The sequence below is a fragment of the Harmonia axyridis genome, chromosome 4, assembly GCF_914767665.1.
Source record: "Harmonia axyridis chromosome 4, icHarAxyr1.1, whole genome shotgun sequence".
Taxonomy (NCBI): Eukaryota; Metazoa; Arthropoda; class Insecta; order Coleoptera; family Coccinellidae; genus Harmonia; species Harmonia axyridis.
In genome coordinates, this window is record NC_059504.1 from 23,882,741 (window position 1) to 23,906,952 (window position 24,212).

Consider the following 24,212-nt stretch of genomic DNA (forward strand, 5'->3'; position numbering starts at 1 on the left):
TCGAGTAGAAACAGCTAGTCTTCGCCTTAAGCGATATATATTTATTCACATAAAATCTTTGATACAACAATTCAGCATTCGGTTTTATAAATTCAATTTTCGTTTCAGTTTAAATCTCTACGAACTGATCAAAAAGAATAATTATCAAGGATTCAGCATAAATCTCACACGAAGATTTGCCAAAAGTTTACTCAAGTGTCTTCGTTTATTGAATAAAGATAATATTATACATTGTGATCTCAAACCGGTAAGTTCCGTTCATTTGAATTCTATTTTGGATTTTCAAGAAGAACATAGTTATATCAAACACAATAAAACATTGTAGAATAGAAAGTGCATAAAGATATAATTCCACCTGCTTTCATTGCATGCGAATAGAAGGAGAAGGATTGAACATGAACTTATCAAAACTAAAAAATATTTAGGTAGTATTAAGTAACAGGTATCGAATGGAATGAGAACAGGACTTCATTTAAAATGAGTATTTTTCAAATGAATCTTATTATAAAAGGTATGGTCCGTATATCACCTTGGTTATCATGATTAGGAAGTAGGCGGTATATATCAAATTCCTCAAAAAGCAGTGACTATTTCCTCAAAAGTTATCTGTGAGTTATCTGTCACCAGAGCAAACGTACATTTAGTCTGGTGAGGTTCGGTAACTAAGCCCATTCGTCTTATCAGTTGTCATTTTAATTGTCAGATTATTGTTTATGAACATTTTCCATGATCTCTGACGTACTTGCTTTGTCTTTGAAGTACGTTCGAAGGCATTCTATTTGCCCATAAGCAAGTTGCTTAATGTCTACCCCTGCCTTCTTTATTTCTCCACAGTGTCGTCCTCTCAATGCTGCTTTTCGAATGGTGCTTGTATGCTTTTGTCGTCAAAGTGCACATATTGTGTTGCAGGTTTTCTGTAGGTATCTGTTTTACTCCACGGAATTATACCAGAAGGATATGTTAGAATTGAACATGCAAATGTTTTTGATGGCCCTCGTCATGTTCTTACTGTTGAGATTTGTTTTAAAGTTGTTAAATAAAGGGTACTTTGTGTTCAGTCATCAATTGTACACGAAATACCCTAGCATAGCTTTACTGGAAAATGTTGAAGATGCCACATCAAGAAACATCGTGCAAGGACTTTGAGTTGATTGCAATAATGAATGTGCTATAATGTATGAGCAAATTTAGGTTTTCAATATTTTAACTTTTCGTAGTTATTTTGTTAGCCATGAAGTATGTTAGAGGACAAGCAGCTAGAACAGAAGTTGATATGTCATTCGAAAGCACACTAAAAGAGGTATTTTTTGCTGTAAAGAAAACATGTCCATAAATAAAGAATTCTGATCCTCGATTCTCGAATTTTATGGTTTTATTACTATATCTACCTAATAAAAATAATATGTTTTATTTTCAGGAAAATATATTACTAAAGCAGAGGGGTAGTACATCGATTAAAGTAATTGATTTTGGTAGTTCATGTTACACAAATCAACGCATTTACACCTATATCCAATCCAGATTTTATAGGTCACCCGAAGTTATTCTAGGATTATCCTATGGAACTGCTATAGATATGTGGAGTTTAGGTGTGTTCCATTCTCATTTAAAAGTTTAAGTATATCGTCTTCTTTCCAGATTTTTGTAATGAAGGAGTTATTCTTTCAGGCTGCATCTTGGCCGAGTTTTACACCGGATATCCTCTATTTCCAGGAGAAAATGAAATAGAACAACTTGCGTGCCTGATGGAAGTTTTAGGACCCCCTCCTGATGATTTAATCGCTTCAGCTACAAGAAGAAGACTTTTCTTTGGTGAGTAGTCAAAAAGTTGAGGTAAACATCATGAAAAGCTTCCATAATTCATTCGATCTATTGACTATAAGAAGTAGAACTTTCCATTTTTATATTATGTAAAATCGTTCTGAGAATCAATCTGAATATCATATAATTGGTATGATAGTTTTCCCACGATACAATGTTCACAATTTAAAATGGAAAAACCCCCCTGATTAGGATTAAGATTATTCAAAAACTTACCTTTTCACGAATGTCTATTTCTAATACAAACCATATTTCAGATTCTCAGGGGAATCCCCGTTGCATAACAAACTCCAAAGGCCATAAAAGGAAACCAGGATCCAAAAATTTACAAATAGCATTAAGATGTAACGACCACGCTTTTATAGATTTCATATCGGGATGTTTGCAGTGAGTACCAAATCCAACAATTTAAAAGGCCAATTTAAAAGTCCCCGGTCTACCATAGTAAATACATTTTTTTTTGGCAAAATTCGGTTTTATTATTCAACATAGCTTCGAGGGCGAAACAGCGATTATAGCTTCCAACTTTTCGGTACCATTGTTGTAGTATACGATTTGTCTTTCGCTTCAAAATAGGCCTCAGTTTCGGCGATTGGGGTTGAATTTCTTTCCAGCGAGCATTCTTTTGATGTCTAAGAACAGGAAAAAGTCGCTGGGGGCCAGATCTGGCGAATACGGTGGATGCAGAAGCAATTCGAAGCCCAATTCTTGCAATTTTTCCATCGTGTTCATCGATTCGTGAGACGGCGCTTTGTCTTGATGAAACAGCACCTTTTTTTCTTCAAATGGGGCCGTTTTTTAACGATTTCATCCTTTAAAAGATCCAATAACGCTATATAATAATCGCTGCTGATGGTCTGGCCTCTTTTGGAGGTAATCAATGAATATCATACCTTGCGCATCCCAGAATACTGATGCCATAACCTTATCAGCTGAATGTTGTGCTTTTCGTCGCTTTGGATTCGGTTCATCGTGTGCAGTCTACTCAGCTGACTGTCTATTGGACTCGGGAGTATCATCCATTGTCACAAAAATTCAGGTTTATTGCGCTTAAACAGCTTGAAACACTGCTCAGAATCATTAACACGTTATTGCTTTTGATCGATTGTGAGCTCACGCGGCACCCATTTTGCACACAGCTTCCTCATGTACCTACAAATATTCGTAGATGATATTATGTACACGTTCAGATGATATCTTCACGATGTCTGCTATCTCGATCAACTTCACTTTACGGTCATTCAAAATTATTTTGTGAACTTTTTTGAGTTTGTCGTCGGTGATAGTCTCTTTTGGGCATCCACTGTTTTCGCCGTCTTCGCTGCTCATTTCACAGCGTTTAAACTTAGCATACCAATCAATGTTGGATGATTTTCCTGGTTCAGACCTCGGAAATTCTTCATCAAGCCAAAATTTTGCTTTCAAAAAGCAATATTTTATCAGCACAAAAAATTCTTTTTCTTCCATCTCTTTTCAAATAACAAACGTAGCTACACTCACAACGCAATATCTGACAAACTAATGGTCGGACTGCAGTCAAGTTTTGACACGTATCGTAAGGTTGTTACTAACTAAAAATCATATGGATTTAATACTAGCACCGCCATATGTGCATCAGACCAGGGACTTTTCAATTGATCTAATACATAAGCAAATTTTGGGTATTCTCATATTGAACAAGGTTTTCTTGAAAAATGTAGAAATCAGGGGCTTTTGATCGCTCGTTCTTTAAGGGTAATTGAGCCTTGGAGAACACATAACTAGATCTCCAAGGGTACAATTGACTAATGAATGAACGAACGCTCAAAAGCTCCTTACTTCACGTCAATGCTCTCCTCATTGTGTTTCCGATATTTCGCTTGAATTTGTAGGAAATCTATCGATTCTCTCGAAAATATTCGAGTTAAGTTAAATTTCGAACCAAAATGCTAAAAACAGAAGAACTCGGTGTAAAAACTTGAAATGATCAAAGCCACTCCCTAAGGGATCTGTAGCAAGGCTTTGCTAACGGTTGAATGGAAAACGGCCTGAATGCCCATAAAAATCGGCATTTTAGGGCGAATAAGGCAATTGAGTTCAGTCCAGTCTACAACTACAACATATGTGCAACACTTGCACCGACAACGAGAAGAGTAAAGATTTTCACATCTGTTCCCGAGACCGGCAAAAGTATCTGCGACCGAGCCGCAACGACCCAAGTGTCCAACGACCCTTAAGAACGATTAGATCTAAATATCATCTTCTTCACACATTTTTAGTGGGTTGGAAATAAATTGAATGAGTGTTTTTATCCCGTTCTTTTATTTCCCTAATTTGTCCTTGGCCGTGAGCTACTTCAGTCACTGCATAAGGACCACAACCCACAATTTCATATGAATTTAAAAACATGATCAACCCGAAATTTTGCATAGTGCTTGAAATTGTTAATTTATATATTTTCGCTGAATATCAGCTCAGTGGGATCTGTTTTCACTCGAATATAATTTCTTATTTCAACATTCAACACAAAATATCGCACGAAGATTGTAATTACTTTTCGCGATATACAAACATGCGAAATTTCAATGCCATCATATTTGTTATCACGGCAATATTTATTGAGTATTTATTTTCCATCATTGTTGTTTTAATTTTTTCATCGTTCTGATGATATGATTCTTCACGCGGTTTAAAACTGTTATTTTGATTCAACATCCTAAACCTCAACTGCGTCTGTTGTGAGGTCACGGAAATATTGGGTTTTTGTTTTATCGATATGCTTCTTGAAAATTTTATGATTCTGTTTACGCGATCAATCTTAAACTTTCCACAATACTCGTAGTTACGTAGGCGTATAACTTTGCTTCCGTCGTTTTTTGCCGAAATTCGAGGTTTGATTGTAAAAACCTGGTTAGACATTCATGATGCAAAGTATTGTCCATCGCTAGCCACTACTTTCTCCCATCTTTCGGCAGCGTACGAATCCCGCGTTGAAACGATCCACGAATCGATCCAATTTTTTACTTCATAAGACCGAAAATGTTGGTAAGCCAGGCCGTATGCCATTGATCCTAACAAGTGATAGTCCGACGGAGCAACGTCTGGAGAATACGGCGGGTTGCGTAGGACTTCTCATTTCAACGTTTCTAAATAAGTCTTGAGCACTTTCGCAACATGGGGTCGAGCATTGTCATGCTGTAAAATTACTATTTATCATGTCTCTCATTGTACTGCGGCCTTTTGTCTATCAATTCTCGGCTCTAATGCATTAATTGCGTTCGATAACGATCGAGTGTGATTGTTTCAGTCGGTTTTAACAACTCATAATACACTACGTCGAGCTGGTCCCACCAAATATTGAACATGACCTTGAATATGGAAAAAACACAATTGATTCAATTTCATAGCTCACAAAAAAAGTAATGTCCCTTGGGTGTGGAGGTTGATCGAGAACTGTGCAGCTAGGTCGACCACACAAAATTTTTAGGAATATATTTTGATGAGAATATGAATTACAAATATCACTGCGAAATATTGATCTCAAAATTACATTCAATATGCTATAAATTAAAAAATTTGCGATATGTCCTGACTACGGAACAACTCATCACGGTATATTTCGCGAAAGTGCAGTCTCGGTTGACATATGGGATATGCTTGTGGGGTTGGTCTGCCAATGTGGGGGAAGTGTTCCTGGCCCAAAAGCGTGTAATAAGAAGGATTGCTGGAATAAGTAATATAACATCATGTAAACAGTATTTTCTAAAATATGGTATCCTGACATTGTATGGCCTGTGTATTTTTGAGATGTGTGTATACGTGCATATAAATATAAATGATTTCATCCAAGTTCATTCCTATGATGAGGTTAATACCAGACAGAGAAATAAATATTTATTACATCAACCTTTTGCGAAACATTTATTAGCATATAGATCTCCTAATTTTGAAGGACCTAATTTTTACAATATGATACCGAATGAGATTAAAAATCTGCCTTTGCCTCGATTCAAGAAAAAACTTAAAGATTTCCTTGTGTCGAACTGTATTTATAGTTTAGATGATTTTTTAGGGTAACTCAGAGCATCCGTAAGCAACTCATTGAATTTAACATATAACTCATTGCAGATCTCCGTTTATTCCCGAATATGTAAACTACCAATGTTTCAGATGGAACCCCAAGAAGAGGATGACGCCTGACGAAGCACTCAACCACAGCTGGTTCCTCTCGTTATCCACCTCGAATATTCACGACTACAATGACCTTCGTCACAGCCTCTCTGATCTAAACCTAGGAGGTGACCTTCATTCTCCAAGGAGCATCTCAGGCAGCAGTCACAGCCATGAAAAGTACGCTGGTACCCAAAGAACTGATCGAATAAAAGCCAAAATGATTGACAACAAGTCACACGTCAAGTTTAAGCTGGACAAACACGACACCAGCTCTTTTTTACCTCCCATTCTGTAGTTTTTGGATAGTGTCAGCTCTTTGTACCTGAGCTTGGGTAATGCTTTCTGAGTGTGGGTTTTGAGACATGCGCTAGAGTCAAGTTGAAACAAGTACGATTTCCATTGCTATGGAGCGGAAGCTTAGCTTCAGAAAATAGATCTTGAGCGCTAATGGATCTTACAAGGAAATTGTTTTTTCATTGGAGAGTTTCATCGTTTCCAACACTAATCCAAATAGGTACTTATAGACAATAAGCTAGATCTATCGTGTAGGTAGATGTTCAAAACACAGAAATTGGTTACAAAGAAATCCTTCAATAACAATTATTGTGTCAAACTATTCTTCAATATCGATAGAATCATCCCAATACAGTGAAAAGTAACAGAACGTTTTGGTTCGAAAATGGATATTTTCGAAAAATTTTCATCATTTTATTTCTTCATTACGAGTGTTTGTGAATAGAAAAAATATTCATAATTTGCTATTTATTTAAGAGAAAACCATAATTAATAATTAGTTGATTTGAATTCCCATCATTTAGCATCAGGAAATACCTTAAACACATGTATTTAGTTATTCATGTATATGCAGTTATTCCTGATAAAACCTTGAAACAAATCGAAAACAATATTCAAAGAAATGAAATTAAGCATTGTTAAATTTGATTTGAATATGATTTTTTTATATGAAATATCAAATTATATATGAAAAATTGGAGTTGAAAAGGAAGAAACGGTAAGAGTAGCAGGAAATCCTTGATAGAAAGATAAATATGAAAATTATATTTTATTGCACAAAATAAACAAGGGGTTCTCAGTCTTAACACAAAAGGTTTTTGAATTGGAAAAAAAATTAAAAACTGTTTCATTACAAACATATAAGTAGGAATTCAATGTATCAGACAGAATGTTTAAATTTTGACGGACATAAATTGATATCAATCATTACGTAAGTTCGATTGATCCAACCCCTACTTGATGAAATTCACTTGATATCGAAATAATATAGAACTTCATTTCCGGAATCGGGAATGTTATGAATGCTCGAAATTTCAATGTAACGGAAAAATTATTCTCTATATCAAAAATTTCTTCATCATCATCATCATATTTTTTTGTTCATTTTGTTCTTCATGTTTTTTTTTCGATTAACACATGGCGAATAACAATTGCTTTTTGAGGAAAAATTTAAATAATTTGTCACTCAGATAATTGATGAAAGTGACAAATTCTCTGTCATTGAATATAATTTTCAAAATATTTCAATTTTTTTTATGATACTCCATAAAATATTAAATCTATTCACTCTTACTTTTCCATCCCTATCTTCAACGGTTTTTGAGTTATTGATTATTTTTCGAAATTTTAGATCAAATGAGCGTATTAAGAAAATGACTCTACTTCGCTCAATATTTGAGATTTAAGTCAGAAATTTTGCAAGTCGTTAGATATTGATCTGAGTCACTGCATTTGAATTATGGTCGTCAATAATACAGGACGGACCAAAAAAATCATCATTTGCCAAGTTACAAAATTGTAAAAAAGTCTATTTTTTCAAATTAGACACCTAGTATATTTTTCAATTTTTGGAATCAGTACAACACACTCTACAATTTTTCTATTCACGTCCCTATACCTATCTCAACTGGATTCCGAGTTATATGCGTTTATTAGAACTCACATTGATTCAATAAACGTTAATTTCTTTTGTATTGTTATTTTCTCTATGTCATTCATAGATCGATATATCAATGAATCAGTTCAATCCATAAATGTCAAAATAAACAATTATTGCCTAACAGGTGTTTTGTTCCGAGGTTTTTCTATAAATAATGGCTCAAGAAAGATATACACATATAACGCATATAACTCGGAATCCAGTTGAGATAGGTATAGGGACGTGAATAGGAAAATTGTAGACTGTGGTGTACTGATTCCAAAAATTGAAAAATATACTAGGTGTCTAATTTGAAAAAATAGACTTTTTTACAATTTTGTAACTTGGCAAATGATGATTGTTTTTGGTCCGTCCTGTATTATTGACGAACATAATTCAAAAGCAGTGACACATATCAGATCAATATCTAACGACTCGCAAAATTTCTGACTTAAATCTCAAATATTGAGCGAACTAGAGACACTTTCGTAATACGCCAATTTGATCTAAAATTTCGAAAAATAATTAATAACTCAAAAACCGTTAAAGATAGGGATGAAAAAGTAAGAGTGAATAGATTTAATATTTTATGGAGTGTCATAAAAAAAAAAGAAATACCGGATGTCCCATTCAAAATAACAAAGTTGTTGCCAAATTGTCGTACATCCGGCAACACTGGAAATGTGAAATTATTTCAAAAATATACCTTACATGGCCAAATATTCATCCACAAAATTTGAAATCTTTACCATCAATAGTTTCCATAATAATCTAATAGGCCACTCACCTTGGGACACCCGATATATTACTAAGGTTTGTCATTTGGACTTGCAAACGCCCTTGACTTATCCTAGTTGAATTTTTGCTTAAAAAAAATTTTATTCCTTGGTATAACATACAGAATGAAACAATAAATTTTATTTCAGTTATTTTGAGTAAATAAATAATATTCATATGGATTCGATTGAATTATCCTGAATGAAATTTCATTGAAAAAAAATTGCGAGAATTTAATGCCATTCGTAGGTTCTATTTCATAGGAAAAATAAACATTCCTAGAATGTTATTTTCTTTCTCACACTTATTGATTTAATCGAAATCTTGAGTATTTCATCCCTTCATTATAATTTTTTAGCAAACCCTAACTTGTATAGGGTGTCGAGAACTATAAGTATTAGAAAAAAATAGTGCGAGAGTGCTGTCGCACTATCACTATTGTACTATCGCGATAGTTACTATCACCGTGCAAATGAGCCTTTAGAAAAATTCGAAACATTTTTAAACGTTTTTTTAGCAGTCTCTAAAACGGTAATAAATTTCCCTATGATCTGTTATGAGTATCACTTAAATTAAAACCATCAAAATTAGGGAAAGCAACGTTTAGTTATTTTTCGATTATCTTGAACAGAAACCAAGAATATCGAAATATTTGAAACAGCAATATGTCTATGAGATCAGGAGGCCTTTTTCTCTTAATCTTATAGTTCTCGATATGCTTTCAATGAGCATCGAATTTAGGACACCTTGTACTCTCAGGTGAATGAAATACTCTTTTTAAAAAGTTCAATGTTTTCATCCATTCATTCAGATCAAAAGAAATAGAAGAGAAATTGAACACTAAGATTTCTTAGATATAAGAAAATTATCGTCTGAATGATCCGATTTTGATTTGAAAATAGTCTTATTCGATTGGATTCATTCTAAATGAGATTCGTATTACTTGAATATCAAATGTATAGTATTACCTATTCTATTAAAATCAGATTTTTTTTGCTGTTAGCGATTTGTTCGTTATAATAGAGTTTTCTAATTCCACTGAGAGATATTTACATAAATGTTATATTTACATATACATAAACTGAAAACTAGATATTGTAATCCATAAGTGAAACTATTTAGTATATATCTATATTGAGAAGTGATACCTATTCAAAAAACAATTCGATAAACCTCTTCAAATTTTATAATTTCATTACTCAAACTTTCCCAAGTTAACATAATTATTGAAGTTGGACTGAAATCAACTTCATATTTGGTTAATGTAGATATGTGAATTATAATTAAGTTTTATTAATGAAATTAGTGATATCTTAGTCTTTCATACCATATTCACAAGATTTTATAACCACAAAATCAAACTGGATCGTCGGTTATAAAAAAATTATAAGAAAATTTGAAAAAAAAATGAAAGTTAGTTTTATTGTTCTCATATCAATCGCATATTCAAATAAATTCAAATTTTATACCATGGCTTATTATTTCCTCTTAAAGCACAATATACCAATATTTCATGAATGAATTATACATAAAATATCCCCCAGAATTCTACTACTTCACAAAGACTGAACACGGCTAATGAGTAAAATTCGGAAGCAAGTGAAGTAGATAATGAATATAAATAGTAGTTCTTATGGTGCAAGTATACCTACATATGGTTGTTACTGCGAATAATAAGAATTAAAAGTTTCAGTATCGCAAACTAGTATAAATCTAGGTTAACAGTTAACCACAGAAAAATATACTGGGTTACACATCAGTGTTGGATGTACGGTGCGAAACTGGTCTATCGCTACTCATCTTCGATGAGAGTACGCTTTTTTGTCATTAACACATTTAGTATTTGCTGCTACTGCTGGATTCCAATCAAAATACCCTCTATCAGCATTACTTATTTTATGCGGTACTGATGAGGCCGAAAATCAGCAAAACCAGTTTCAATTAGATTGAATTTACCTGAGAATGTAATATTGGCATCAGGTAAAAATTGTATCATCTTCATAAAACTCTACAGATTGCTACAAATAAGTACTATTTCATAATGAGTACCTACTTAATGGATGGAAAAACTTGATGAAATCAATGATGAATCAAATTTTAATTTTTTACCTATCAATATCTTGTCAACTTCTGCAAAATAAGGTACATTTTTGAAATGAAAAAACAACTTATTCATTCATATGAATCATGAAAATATAGTATATTTCGATGTAATAATCAAAGGAATTTAATTCCAATACATTGATGGCACATTTCAATTTTGTTCCACTAACTAAATTAAACTTCTAAATCCTACAACTCATCTTTAATATACAATGAAGCGCAATCACAGGAATTCTTCTGATTTGGTTGTTCCACTTCTTCCATATCCTCTAAAACAACTATCTTACTGGTAATTTTCTTACTAAATTCACTTAATAATTGGCCGTAATAACAATAAATATTTTTTGGTAACAGATATTCATTGGAGAATAATTTAGCATTTTCTGCAATTTTTCTGGCTTTCTCGTCATTATTCATAGCCCACTCAATTTTCGTAACAAGGTCTTCCAAGTTTCTCTTGATGGGAACATAATGAACAAATGGCTCCATTGTGTTGTAAAAATGCTCATAATATTTTGAATCTTGTTTGAAAATAAGAGAACCACCAGCCAGCAAATAAGGAAATCTATATGCCGCCACAGTTCCATCTAGACCTATTTGATATTTATACTGAAAATGAATATATTGATTTCAAGAAATTGAGATCCAAAAATTCATTGCTACAAAATCATGTGACATATGATTACAAGTTTTCAATGGTCTTGATATAATTTAAGTTGTTAGAAAATAGTTGAATCATTTCTCTTCGAAAAAATAAATGAAAAATTATATTCATTGGAAGTTTTACTTACATCAAAAAATTTGTAGAAAGAAACATGTTCAGCTTTTGGTCCATATATAGTTTCTTCCTTTTTGAAGAAAAAGAAGTTAGTGAGAGAACAGTTGAACATGTCTGGATGTTTTCTTGATATCTCGATTAATTTTAATCTTTCTTGGCTTGAATCTCTACCCCTCCAGAAAGCCTTAGAATACCTCTCACACCAAGGACCTTTAGTGTTTCCCTGTACTGACAGCATATCCAGCATAACTCTGAAAAGTTTTATTTAAAATTACCTTAAGTATATAAGTTGTATATTCAAAATACATTATAACAACATTGAACTGCTCAGTTCAAAACGAAAATATAGATTTTTCCTCTTACAACCCCCGTTTTTATGGATTTCTCACATAATTTCTTCAAACAATAATCTACATTTTGGAACCACATTATTTTCAATTTGCGGATGAAAAAATGTTGGTTACTTTTAGTTTTTCGCAACAGAGTTCTGATATGTACAATGTAAAAAGAAATGAAATTTTTTAAAATATTCGTAACAAGAAAACTACAGAAAAACATTACAAAAGAGATGAAAAAATAATCGCCGTCGTACAGTGCTGCCCTCGGCCCTGGACCCCGATTATCAAATAATTATTTTAAGCATTCTGCAGAGTTAGCTTTTGTTAGGGCGCCAAATTGACGTCTAGGGTGGCAATTTTGCTAGCGACAGCCCTGTGGATTCAGATTATCCCTGACTTCAGCCTATCAACGAAGGAGAGGCCCACTGCTACTTCTTATTTATGTGGCTGATCTACTAAAACTGGTCTCCTCTGAGTGTTCTGCTTATGCAGATGATTTCAAAATATTCGCCAATAATGCTATCTCCTCCACGGTCCAGAGTGATCTAAATCGTATTTCTGTATGGTGTCATGAATGGCTTCTCCCCTTGAATATTCAAAAGTGCAGGGTTTCACATTTGGACAGGAATAATCCACAGAGACAGTGAACATTGCTGGTGTTCCAATTCAATCTACCGAACAACATAGCGATTTAGGAGTGATCATGTCATCTGACCTATCTTGGTCAGCTCATGTCGAGAGTGTTGTGTCAAAAGCGAAGAGAATGGTGTACTCAATAAGAAGGACCTTCCCCAGGTGTTCTGTGTGTACAGCTAAGACTCTGTATACCACTTATGTGCAGCCCACCATGGAGTTCGCCGGTCCTGTTGAATGCACTTTGATGTCATTTTCCATTTTCTTTATGTTAGAGTATTGGTGTTGTGTGAATTTTTCTGTATGTTTTCCTAAGAGTTATAGGCTTGTATGCCTCCTCTCTTATCCTTCTTCTTCAGCCCTCTTCCATCCAGTGTCGGACCTAGGCCTCTTCCAGTTTTTCCAAGCTTCTCTGTCTTTTGCTGTTCTCATCCATTGCTTGCCGGCTACATCGAGTATGTCGTCTATCCATCTTTTTCTCGGTCTTCCTAAGCTTCTTTTTGTCTCTCGAGGTTTCCAAAATGTTACTTTGTGTGACCATATCTCCACAATCTGCCTTGTAACATGTGCCACCCACTGCCACTTAAATTTTGCTATTCTACTCATGATGTCAGTTACCCTGGTCTGTTTTCGTATTTCGGTGTTCGGAATTCTGTCCCTAAACCTTATACCCAGTATAATCCTTTCCATGGCCCTTTGAGTTACTCTCAGTTGATCTGCCACTTTTTTTGTTATTGCCATAGTTTCTAGACCATAAGTTGCCACTAGTAATATACAGCTGTCGTAGGTTTTGCGTTTTAAGTGTAGAGGTATATTTTTGTCCTTTTCCATCTTATTAATTTTATAATAATAATAATAACAAAAAATTTCTTCGCATAGTTTCGAGCGTCCAGCCAACTAGGGGTCAAAAGTAGATGGTTACTGGGCTATTGCGATTTCTCAGAAAATCTCTGTGTTGTTTCGAAAAAATAATAATTGTGGCAAAAATATAAGAGTGGAAAATTTCAATTGATGCAAGAGAATGCTGAGAAATGAGGATTCACTTTAAGAAGAAGCATGGTCGCTCAAAACCTATACCATCTTAGAAATAATTGGTTCTAAGTGACCACATTTTATTTTTAAATTGTCTTTGAATCAGTTTGGTATTACTCGAAAAAACTTCATGGAACTTATAGTACAAATTACTTTAATAACTTCCTTGTTTTATTAGCTTTCTGAACAGGTAAAAAACAATTTTTTCAAGGGATTGGACAAAAAATTAAATAAAAAGGGAACCTAAGAGAAAAATGTGGGAACGTAAGGTATTTCTTCGCACTAATTACATGCAAATATACAAGTTTTCTAAGGCGGTTCGTCAAGTACTGTGAATGGTTGTCCCACTTTAGAACGCCGATGACACTGTTGCACCTTTTGCCGAGAATACCTGGGAAATTACGAAGACTACATCAGAAATAGGCTTATATCGAATCAAATGCTGGCTGCATATGGATTTATCAAGCTTGAATTTCCAAGAAACAAAATTTGTAATCAAAGACTGATAATATTAAATATTTGAGTATTTGAGCTGTTTTTAATTATACTCAAATATTTAATATTATCAGTCTTTGATTACAAATTTTGTTTCTTGGAAATTCAAGCTTGATAAATCCATATGCAGCCAGCATTTGATTCGATATAAGCCTATTTCTGATGTAGTCTTCGTAATTTCCCAGGTATTCTCGGCAAAAGGTGCAACAGTGTCATCGGCGTAAGAGATGATATCTCCTTTCACATCTACTTTCAATATATCATTTATGTATAGTAGAAACATTTGTGGTCCAAGGATTGTCCCTTGTGGTATACCATATCTCCGTCTCTGGGGCTCGCTGATGTGGCCATTGGCTTTTACAAATGAGATGCCATCTGTCAAGTAATTATTGAATAGTTCATACACTACACAACGTGTAAGACTCCAAATTTCTTATGAGTAATTCGTAGGAGATGCTTTCGAACGCCTTCGCCAAATCAATAAAAATTCCCAGCCGTTTTTTTTTTTTTTGGTGTTCAGGTGTTCATGTAGTCTATGTGTCAAGCGGAATAAGGCATCCACTGTGGAAATGTTTGCTCTAAACCCGAACTGTTGATCCAACAATATGTTGTTCATTGATAGGTAACAGCCATACATTTCTCAAAAATCTTAGTTATGACAGAAGTTACGTATATTGGTCTAAAGTTCTTGAGGTCACCTTCATCTCCATCCTCGTGAATTGGTGTAATGATTGCTTGCTTCAACTCATTTGGGAACTGACCAGATGTAATAGCTAATAGGTTAATCAAGCGAGCTAGAATTGCGACAATGTTTGGTGCTATTTCTTTAACTGTTTTTGTACTTATCATGTCAGGTCCACAGGATGATTTATTTTCCAACTACTCTCACGACATCACCACTTTAAAGATAGTAACAGTGCTTAAATACATGGACCTCAGCATGAGATTGTTATTTGGATGGCATTCTTCAAAATTTGAGTTTTGTTCACTTTTTATGGTTTCTGCCATCTTTCCTCCAATTTTTGCCAAGTAAGAATTAAATGTATTAGCCACTTGATATATTGATGTTTTAGTCATTTAACAGTTCATAATTTCTCAGTGTACGACTCTCAGAATTTTTGATATCCATATTGCTTTTGTATTATTTTCTTTGTTTAGTGTATTCCTATAATTCTCCTTTAATGGTCGTTTGGAGCTAAGCCGATTAAGTTTGCGTCCTGTTGGATAGATTTCTTTTGCGGTTAGGCCATTAGACTTTTGCTGCCTAATCTGAGTGTAATTCACATATGGGGAAATAATGAGTTCAGCTCTAGCAAATGTCAATATGCCAGTAAAAAATGTTTCTCAATTTCAGTATAGTAATAAGTTCATTACAGTACTAAAAACGGTGCTGTAATGAACTCATTATATCCCTGTATATCCCAAACAAAGACACTCAGGCGATTGAAACCTTATGATAAGAGTCCTCCATGATGACCTTCATTCATGATATTCGTTTGTCGCATTTTTCCCGGGACATCCTGTACATTATATGTACCGGGTTTTTCACCATAATTTGGCGCCCCCTTTAACTTTGTTACTGAAAGAGGTACAAAAAAATGTTTCGTACAAAAGTTTCACGAAAAAAAATTTAAGAACCACCTAGCATGCTAAGTAAGCAGTTTTCAATTGGTAGGCTGCAATAACTCAAAATGCCCTTTTTGGAGTTCCAATTTATGATGAAAAACGTATGTCATATATCGTTAACTACGAGGTAAGTCAAAAAGGGCATTTTGAATTATCGCAGCCTTCCACTTGAAAACTGATTACTTAGCATGCTAGGTGGTTCTTAAAATTTGAAACTCTGTTGTACTCAGAATAAGAGAGATAGGCGAAACATATGTTATATATTCGAAATCAGGGGAAAAAGAGCTAGTCAAATATAGAAAAATATACAGGGTGTTCCATTTGAAAAAATGAAGTTGCCATCAATATGTTGCCCACTCTGTATATATTTCATTTTTTGAAATCATTTTAAAAAACACTAGTCGATTTCGTGAAACTTTTGTACGAAACATTTTTTTGTACCTCTTTCAGTAACAAAGTTAAAGGGGGGGGTCAAATTATGGTGAAAAACCCGGTACATACATATTAATATCTCGTTGATTCCAATAAACCTTATTGTTTGAGAATATAAATTGCTAATTGACTACACAGAGTATCTCATTCCCAATATGATAGAAAGTATCAATGGCGGCTTGTCCTATGAGGCAGTGCCTCACAAAATAAAGTCTGGAAATTACGTACCTATTAATCGAATATTTTATCAATCCATCTCATCCTCAATTTCACATCATACGGTACGTCACTGGGTCTCTGTTCCATAATATTCATGCTCAATCTCACGATTCTTGTATTCATCTAACTTCCACTTGAAAAAGTAAACTGTTCGAGGCAAGCCTCACGCGCTTCCTTGTCTAGCACGAGACGACGCGCATGCCTCGATCCGCGGTTGCCTCCTCTAGAAGCCCAAAGGGCGAACTGCAATTATTATTCTGCACTATTCGGGTTAGTTTTCTCTTTGTTGGGATTTGGTGGTACCCTGCCTTGTGGCGTTTGCTGTGTCTCGAAGGTCTGTTCGTGTGAACTTTTTTCGAAAAGACTTTCCATTTTGTTAATCAATTCAATTATATATATTCAAAAGAATATATATATATATATATATATATATATATATATATATATAAATATATATATTACTACCAGAAGGCGAAATGGATTTAGCGGAACCGAGTGAGTCGTCTCAAATTCCCAAGGTAAAAGGAAATATTCGAAGTCGGTACTCGTGATTTTATAATTTTTTTAATTAATCAGCAACATTTTTCGAGTCATTCCTATGAGGATGAATTATACACAATTAAAGAAGTGAAGCGACCTGTTCCAGATCCGAGTAAATGGATTGAATGGAAGTTGAATTATAGCTAATCAGTCGGGTCGCGAAGTGAAAGTTTCCTGAATGGAATAGCAGGAAAACAAACCCCCAAGGAAATAAACAGAGAGCTATAGTTAGACAAATGTAATTTGTTAGTCCAGAAGATCCCACTCATATACATGAAACTACAGGTACGATGAACGTATTGGACATAGAATTAAGGAAAAATGTATCAGCGAATTATGAAATAGAAACCAATCTCGTCGGATCACAGCCTAGTGATCTTGACATTAAAAATTGGAACAGACAGACTACCCACGAACCGAAAATTAATTAATTGTGTAAAATTCAAAGAAATCTTTCAAACAAAACGTGTGATGATAGAACACAGAGAACAGTTAGACGAAGCAATCGAGGATCTAGAAAAAAAATAATCGAAACTAAAGCACAGTCCACTAAGGTCAAAAGAATACCGAAGAAGAGTCCGATATCTTTAGACATCGAAAGACAATTTTCTTTCGATGCGCTGCGTGGTCCTTTCAGTATTTAAGACCTCTGTCAACTAAAAAAATCATTTTTTTTTGCCGAATTTGAGAAATAATGTAATTGTCATACTATTTTAGAATCTTTATTGAATGCGCAAAATTTTTAAGTCACCTGCCAAACTAATGTCGTACAATTTGTTCTCAGTTGAAGTTGGGCGACACATTGATTTTGAATATTTGATTTGGCAAAAACTGACATTATCTTCCGGACTAAAGCAGTTGGCTTAGAATTTGGAAGTTGCAGGAATGATATTCAAGATAATATTGGAAAAGGTAAGATGTGTAGTAAAGAGCACTGAATGGAAAAATACAATATAACTCGAAAAATACACGATGTAGATTATTTTACATTTATTTGATGACTATTATGACTTAACCCCTGTTACTCAATTCTGGCTTGATTTCGACTTCTGGGACACCTTGTATAATATAGAATTGATAATATTTTCAATACCTATATGCGACAAAAAAAACAATTCCAACGAAGGGTTGCGATGAGGTGAAATAAAGAACTAACAGACAATATCAGTTCCAAAAATCCTTGTTCACTTAAAATATTAGTATATAGATCTTCAAAAAGCTCAATAGAAAAAATTACAGGAATGAAAACCCGTACGTACACTTTCGGTTTCTGGGAGGTTCGACATAACACGATGATTTCGTCTATAACGTAAGGTAAAATGGGTTTTCTTAACTAGTATCACTAATTTCGTTTACTCTCGTCGAAAAATTCTATGTGTTGATTTGATGTTTTTGTCATTCGATATTATGTTATTGTGTATGGAAACCCTTACGTGTTGACTTATTTGGTGATGAAGGTTGAAATATTATGTTGTCTATTTCCACCGCATTATTGTTTAGAATTTCATTATTATCTTCCAGTTTTTTTGTGCTGCTTTCTTCAGTTTTTGTTCCGTTGCACATTGTTGATACATTTTAAAGGTAAACGTCCATTAGACGGGTGACGCATACACTGTAGTCCTGTAGTTGCATACAAATGTAGGCGGGCGGATTTCTCCGCCCCGGCCCGACCCGCCTGATGGACGTTTACCTCAATTCACGATATTGTCCTCCGGGACATCCCATCCAATAATTACACTGTTCCCATACCAAACTTCATAAAAATCGAATATGAATTATATGGAAAAACAAATACATGTCCGCCTGTAGTTAAGTCCGTATATACAAAACAGTTGTAAGGCCTATACTTACATATACAGTAGAAACTCGAGCGGACACAACAAAAACGAAGAATACGATGAAGGCAGCAGAGATGAAAATATTGAAAACTATTAAAGGGGTAAGCTTAAGAGATCAAATAAGGAGCGAAGCTATAAGAGAAGATCTAAAATTTCAAGACATAGTAAGATTCACGAAACCTAGACGACGATATTGGAGAGACCACGTCGACAGAATGATGGAAGATCGATAGGCAAAGGATGGAAGACCGAATTCAAAGAGACCTCCCGGCCGACCTCCCAAGGGATGGCACGAAAGCTGGACATCTACTTCCCAAGAAGCTGAAGAGTAGAAGAAACAAGACTATGTCTTAAGAAAAGAGAAAGAAAAAGAATATGAATTAAAAAAGTGCAGGATATTACAAGTAATTATTTGTGAATATATATGTCTATAATAGTCTAAAATGCGTTTTGCTAGTGAAAATATCAAATGAAGACACCAAATAGCTTTTACATCCCGAAAGTGACGACAATGCAATAGCCAATAGCAATACGCTCTATTAGTGTAACGTCACACACCGCCATTTTTGGTTCTCCTGTCAGAGTTCGGAATCCAAACAAATAAATTGTCATTCAAATTAGTAAGGTGTCGTTGAAGGAATTGGCTTATTTTCATAGATAAGAGTATTTGAGGAAAGATTTCAGTATTAATTGATAAACAGAAGGAACGAGGTTAATACCAGTAAGTTTGAATCCTGTATCATTCCCCAGATTTTGTATAAAGCCGTGTTTATTAGTTGAACTTCAAGTTCGAACTTACTGGCATTAATTTCGTGCTTTCTATCTATCAATTAATAGTAAAATCGTTCCTTAAATAATCTTATTGATCAAAATAAGCCAATTTCTTCAACGACAGCGTACTAATTTGAATGACAATACGCTCTATTAGTGATGACGTCACACACCGCCATTTTAGTTCTCCTGTCATTGTTCGGAATCCAAACAAACAAATTGTCATTCAAATTAGTACGTTGTCGTTGATGAAATTGGCTTATTTTGATAAATAAGATTATTCAAGGTACGATTTTACTATTAATTGATAGACAGGAGGAACGAGATTAATGCCAGTAAGTTCGAACTTGAAGTTCAACTAATAAACACGGCTTTTTACAAATCTGGGGAATGATACAGGTTTCAAACTTACTGGTATTAACCTCGTTCCTTCTGTCTATCAATTAATACTGAAATCGTTCCTCAAATACTCTTATTTATGAAAATAAGCCAATTACTTCAACGACACCGTACTAATTTGAATGACAATTTATTTGTTTGGATTCCGAAAACTGACAGGAGAACCAAAAATGGCAGTGTGTGACGTCACACTAATAGAGCGTATTTGTTTGTTTGGATTTCGAACACTGACAGGAGAACTTAAATGGCGGTGTGACGTCATCACTAATAGAGCGTATCAGGTACAGAACTGTAACTGTCTACTTTATTAAAAAAAAAAACGAGCTGTTCCAACGAGAAAACTATACAATGACGGCAAGGATATAATATGTATTGAATATAAATAGAAAGTCTAAAAGAAAACTACTCCTTCCTTTTGTAAACGCAGACTAAAAGCAACAAAAGACCAAAGAGGGAAAAACAACGCGAGTCACATGGCAGTTATCTTTTCAGTTAATTACTTAACTTGCTGTCTTCGAAGTACACACGGCAATTCTGGAAAAAATTGATGAAAACAGAGTTAAAGTCAGGAGCATTTGAGAGCTCCCGCTAATTTGGCACCAGTAAACCAGTCTGTGGTCTCCAAGACGGCATAAATTAACGAGCGCTCAAAAGCTCCTGACGTCGATTTAGCGCTTTCTTCATTTTTCTCAAGTTTTGCTTGAACTAAATATGGTTATTGTGACGCCATCAACATGAAATTTTGTACACACTTTGAAATTGAGCATCCACAAGCAAAATTTAAAATGTTGTCATTGGAACATTAGATCTTTTTTTCGATATTCTATCCTGATTTTGTATTGCATCATTATGCAATCAACAATGAATTGTGTTTGAAGCATGAAACTTCAATTAAATCATCAAAAAAAAGCAGCATATTAACGTAACACCCAGTGGGAGTTAACCGATTTGTGAACTTAGCCGCGGCATTCGAAAATACTGAAAATTTCCGTTCTCCTGAAAAGTCCCAACAGAATTTGGTGGAACAGGCTCTATGAAAATAGGGTTTGTTGCACAGCAATATGCAATGGAAGTATATAGGGGATATAATATCGCGTCATGCTATTTTATGTACCTAATGGAATTAGCCTTCACCTTCACTGTTCTCCATTCCGACCCTCATAAGCCTCTGTGAGGTTCTCTTCTATTAAGTTATTCATTAATTTTATTAAATTAATTCAATCATAATTTAAAAAAACCATTATCATCATCTCATTCTCTTGAAAATGAGTTCATTGACAGTGACAGAAAATTTCACTATTGACTTTTGGATAGAATTCATCTTCTGCTTAAGGCATGGAAAAGTATTCTAGGCAAACAATAGTGAAATATTTTCGACACAGTGCTTTTCTGAAGGCTGATGATAATTTTGATTCAGATGATGACCTGCCATCAGAGAGAAACTTGAAGAAAATTCAACAGAAAGATTATAATAATGAAATTGATGCAATTCACAGATTTCCAAGAATTTGCTCATATTGAACTAAATTTAGGTATGATTCATTAAAATTCAAGGGTTTTGCTAGGGGTTACCATGATAATAAGTGTTTGGCAAATAATGATGTGATTTCTATTGTTATGTTGAAGAAAATCCAAAGGCATTTACCACTTTTGAGCAATTTTATAAACCTTTTTTTACCTGTTACCTATCAAAGCTTTCTTATCATATTTTCAATGAGATCAAACCTTAACATAGTTTCAACAGACCTAATAGAAGAAAAAGCAAATTACCTTCCCATATTTTCCAATGTAGATTCTGTGATATCATAAGTCGGCATAACAATATCAAAATTATCTTCACTTCCACACCATGAAAAAATGGGAAATAATGTGTCATCTCTTTTAGATACTAAAGGCCAATCGCCTAAATTCACAAAAAATTCAACATCAGGTATAGCAGCTTTTCGAGTAAGAGATAAGAGAATACTATCCATAAACATTTTAAATCCAACATATTGTCCATAACATTTTCTGTATATTTTGTTTCTTTTGATTACATAATGACATAAACTTACAGAATAAGGCTTATCAAATTTTTCAATAACCTGAAAAGAAAAATTTAAGTAAATGATATCTATAACTTTTGATAAAATAAGAAGTATCAATACCAGAAAATCAAGACGGTTGAGGAATACAATTTTCAATTCTATTAGAACAAAAATTACCTTGGATCTTAGATCATCCCAATCTATGCTATGAAAATTTGAAAGATCTTCAAATAATTGTTTAGGAATTGCCCCACACTCCCAACTATCCAATAAATAAGACAATTCTCCCCTTGGGCAATTACACAGTTCAGAAAGAATTTCTTTAGAAAACTTATAAGGAGATTCAGCAACGTTCACTCCAGAGTATTTAATACTTATCAATAGATTATCACATTTTTCAAATAGCTTATACCTAACAATATAAGAACCATCTTTTCTATCTAGAGTGTTGGTGTATATTCTACATGGTTTGTCTTCCCTAACTCGACCCTCTATAACAATTTTAAATGCATCACCAATGGAATTGTTCAATCTGAAATTGAAATTATAGAATAGTTTTATTTTCTGCAAGATGAAACCTACAACCTTATATTATTAATATCTCTTGCCTCAATGAAGAAATACCTCGCTGGCATAACGATTTTATCAGGATGCAAACCTGGTCCCCAAATTTTACTAAATTTTGGACTTATATTTTGGCATTGTATGGAGAGAAAAAAAAAGTAAATTATCAATATTCCTAACATCATTATAAATTAGAGTAGAGATAAAATTAGAATTTTCTCGAAATGTTTCGGTTATTTGAATGTGATTGATTAGTGTTCATTATTAGTGACTTTCTTTCACATCATAGACCTAATATCCATGGACGTCGCGTTAGAGAGAGAAGTCGAGAGAACGAATGAGATGGAACATCGGATGGAAGTCTGTCAACTCTCTTGATTTATTGCCCTAGAGAAAGAGAACAATATACATCTCTTTCAACTCGAAGAGTTGAACGTTAAATCGTTATTTCAAATTTGAATTTAAAGCAAAGAATTGTGAATACTAGCTCTACAAATTTTGCTACTTACGAAGGCAGTGTACTTTTATTTTGAGAGAATCTAGTGAGAAGAAGATACTTTTTTTAGTGGAATTTTGCTACTAAATTTATTTTGTTGGGAAAGAAAGACTTATATATATATATATATATTTTTTTTTATCTAGCGAAATTTATTTCTTTCCTTTCAGGTAAAGAAGCCTCAATATCATCTATGCAGTTATGGCAAATTTAGAATTTCTACAAATAATAATAATAATAGGCAAATATTATGGAGGTAAATTTTTTATGGCTGCTTTAATCTATTAAATTTGATTCTATTCGAAATAGATTGAAAGGTGAAATAGATCATGAGTTGGAGAATGGAATAGTATAGAACCTCAATGCTCAATCCTAATGGTATTTCGATAATCATGGATGAATGAATGTTCTCTTTTATCTAATAAAAATTTTCTGTAGCATAATTTTTCTACCTGAAGTAAAAGAAATATTACCAATTCAAAAGATGATTGAATCGAATATTACTTATCTTCACCTATAGCCAATAAGAGTATTGCTGATTCCTATAAGCAATTATTTATATGTATATTATATTTCCTTGAGATATCAACGAGTCCAACTCATTGTTACATTAAATCCTGTTCTGTCCCCACAATGTCAGAAAGAAGTATGGTCTAAAATTTCTCAATTTTCCTGATTCACATGGTAGAAGTTCATCCAAATATATGCCATATTTTATTCCATCATTGAATTAGGCAAATCGAAATGATAAATATAAAAAAGTATGTAAATTTCATTCTATTCAGTTCATAAAACGTATAAATAAATATTATGTCTTTATATCTTTCAATCAGATGATTTTGACATTTGACCATCTCAGAGTAATAAATCACCTATTTTATTGCTTTTAGGTTCTTTACAGATTTCCATCAGTAGCATCTCTGTTCGAATCAAGAGAAATCATATATTCTTCTCTCTCTAGGTCTTTCTCCTCTACGAGCTTCTGAAAAATCACGTGACACTCGGTCCATGGATATTAGGTCTATGTTTCACATATATTTATTTGTTTATATTATATTTAAGGTTAAAAAATACCGGAAGCAATTAGGCCATAGAATACAGTATATAATCAATTATCATAGACCTAATATTGATATTAGGTGTATGCCAATTATTCTTTCATTTCTTGTGTTTATAAATTAACTCTTATTGAGCTCTAATTATTACAGGATACATTTACTGCGTTCGGCAAATCCACA

General features: G+C 33.8%; 2 protein-coding genes and 1 long non-coding RNA gene across 6 annotated transcripts in view; 2 read left to right on the forward strand and 1 right to left on the reverse strand.

The window, feature by feature from the left end:
* Positions 1-7,506, forward strand: part of LOC123677470 (dual specificity tyrosine-phosphorylation-regulated kinase 2) — a 45,272-nt gene extending 37,766 nt beyond the window's left edge. For all 4 annotated transcript variants that reach the window (XM_045614002.1, XM_045614000.1, XM_045614001.1 and 1 more), the window contains 5 exons: positions 109-247; positions 1,418-1,589; positions 1,669-1,812; positions 2,079-2,208; positions 5,971-7,506. In XM_045614002.1, coding sequence (XP_045469958.1) covers positions 109-247; positions 1,418-1,589; positions 1,669-1,812; positions 2,079-2,208; positions 5,971-6,268 — 883 coding nt within the window. In that variant the 3' untranslated portion in view covers positions 6,269-7,506. The remainder of the gene's footprint in view (positions 1-108; positions 248-1,417; positions 1,590-1,668; positions 1,813-2,078; positions 2,209-5,970) is intronic.
* Positions 7,507-10,851: 3,345 nt separating this feature from the next.
* LOC123677471 (protein O-glucosyltransferase 2-like) lies at positions 10,852-22,760 on the reverse strand. Its single transcript, XM_045614004.1, has 5 exons — positions 22,500-22,760; positions 22,092-22,446; positions 21,658-21,971; positions 11,578-11,815; positions 10,852-11,395 (listed from the first exon to the last, which is right to left on the reverse strand). The coding sequence occupies exons 1-5, from the start codon at positions 22,661-22,663 to the stop codon at positions 10,976-10,978; spliced, it is 1,491 nt and encodes a 496-aa protein (XP_045469960.1). The 5' UTR covers positions 22,664-22,760; the 3' UTR covers positions 10,852-10,975.
* Positions 22,761-22,767: 7 nt separating this feature from the next.
* Positions 22,768-23,462, forward strand: LOC123677472. The gene is made up of 2 exons (XR_006747108.1): positions 22,768-23,020; positions 23,145-23,462. It is a non-coding gene; the product is annotated as an uncharacterized LOC123677472 (long non-coding RNA).
* The last annotated feature ends 750 nt before the right edge of the window (positions 23,463-24,212 follow it).

Bases quoted from the DNA above. Each gene is read 5' to 3' on its own strand.
- LOC123677471 (XM_045614004.1), bottom strand. From the start codon at position 22,663: ATGATGTTAGGAATATTGATAATTTACTTTTTTTTTCTCTCCATACAA. The intron at 22,447-22,499 runs GTTGTAGGTTTC...TTTCAATTTCAG, and splicing joins AGAGATATTAATAATATAAG to ATTGAACAATTCCATTGGTG. The intron at 11,396-11,577 runs GTAAGTAAAACT...ATTCATTTTCAG, and splicing joins CTTTCTACAAATTTTTTGAT to TATAAATATCAAATAGGTCT.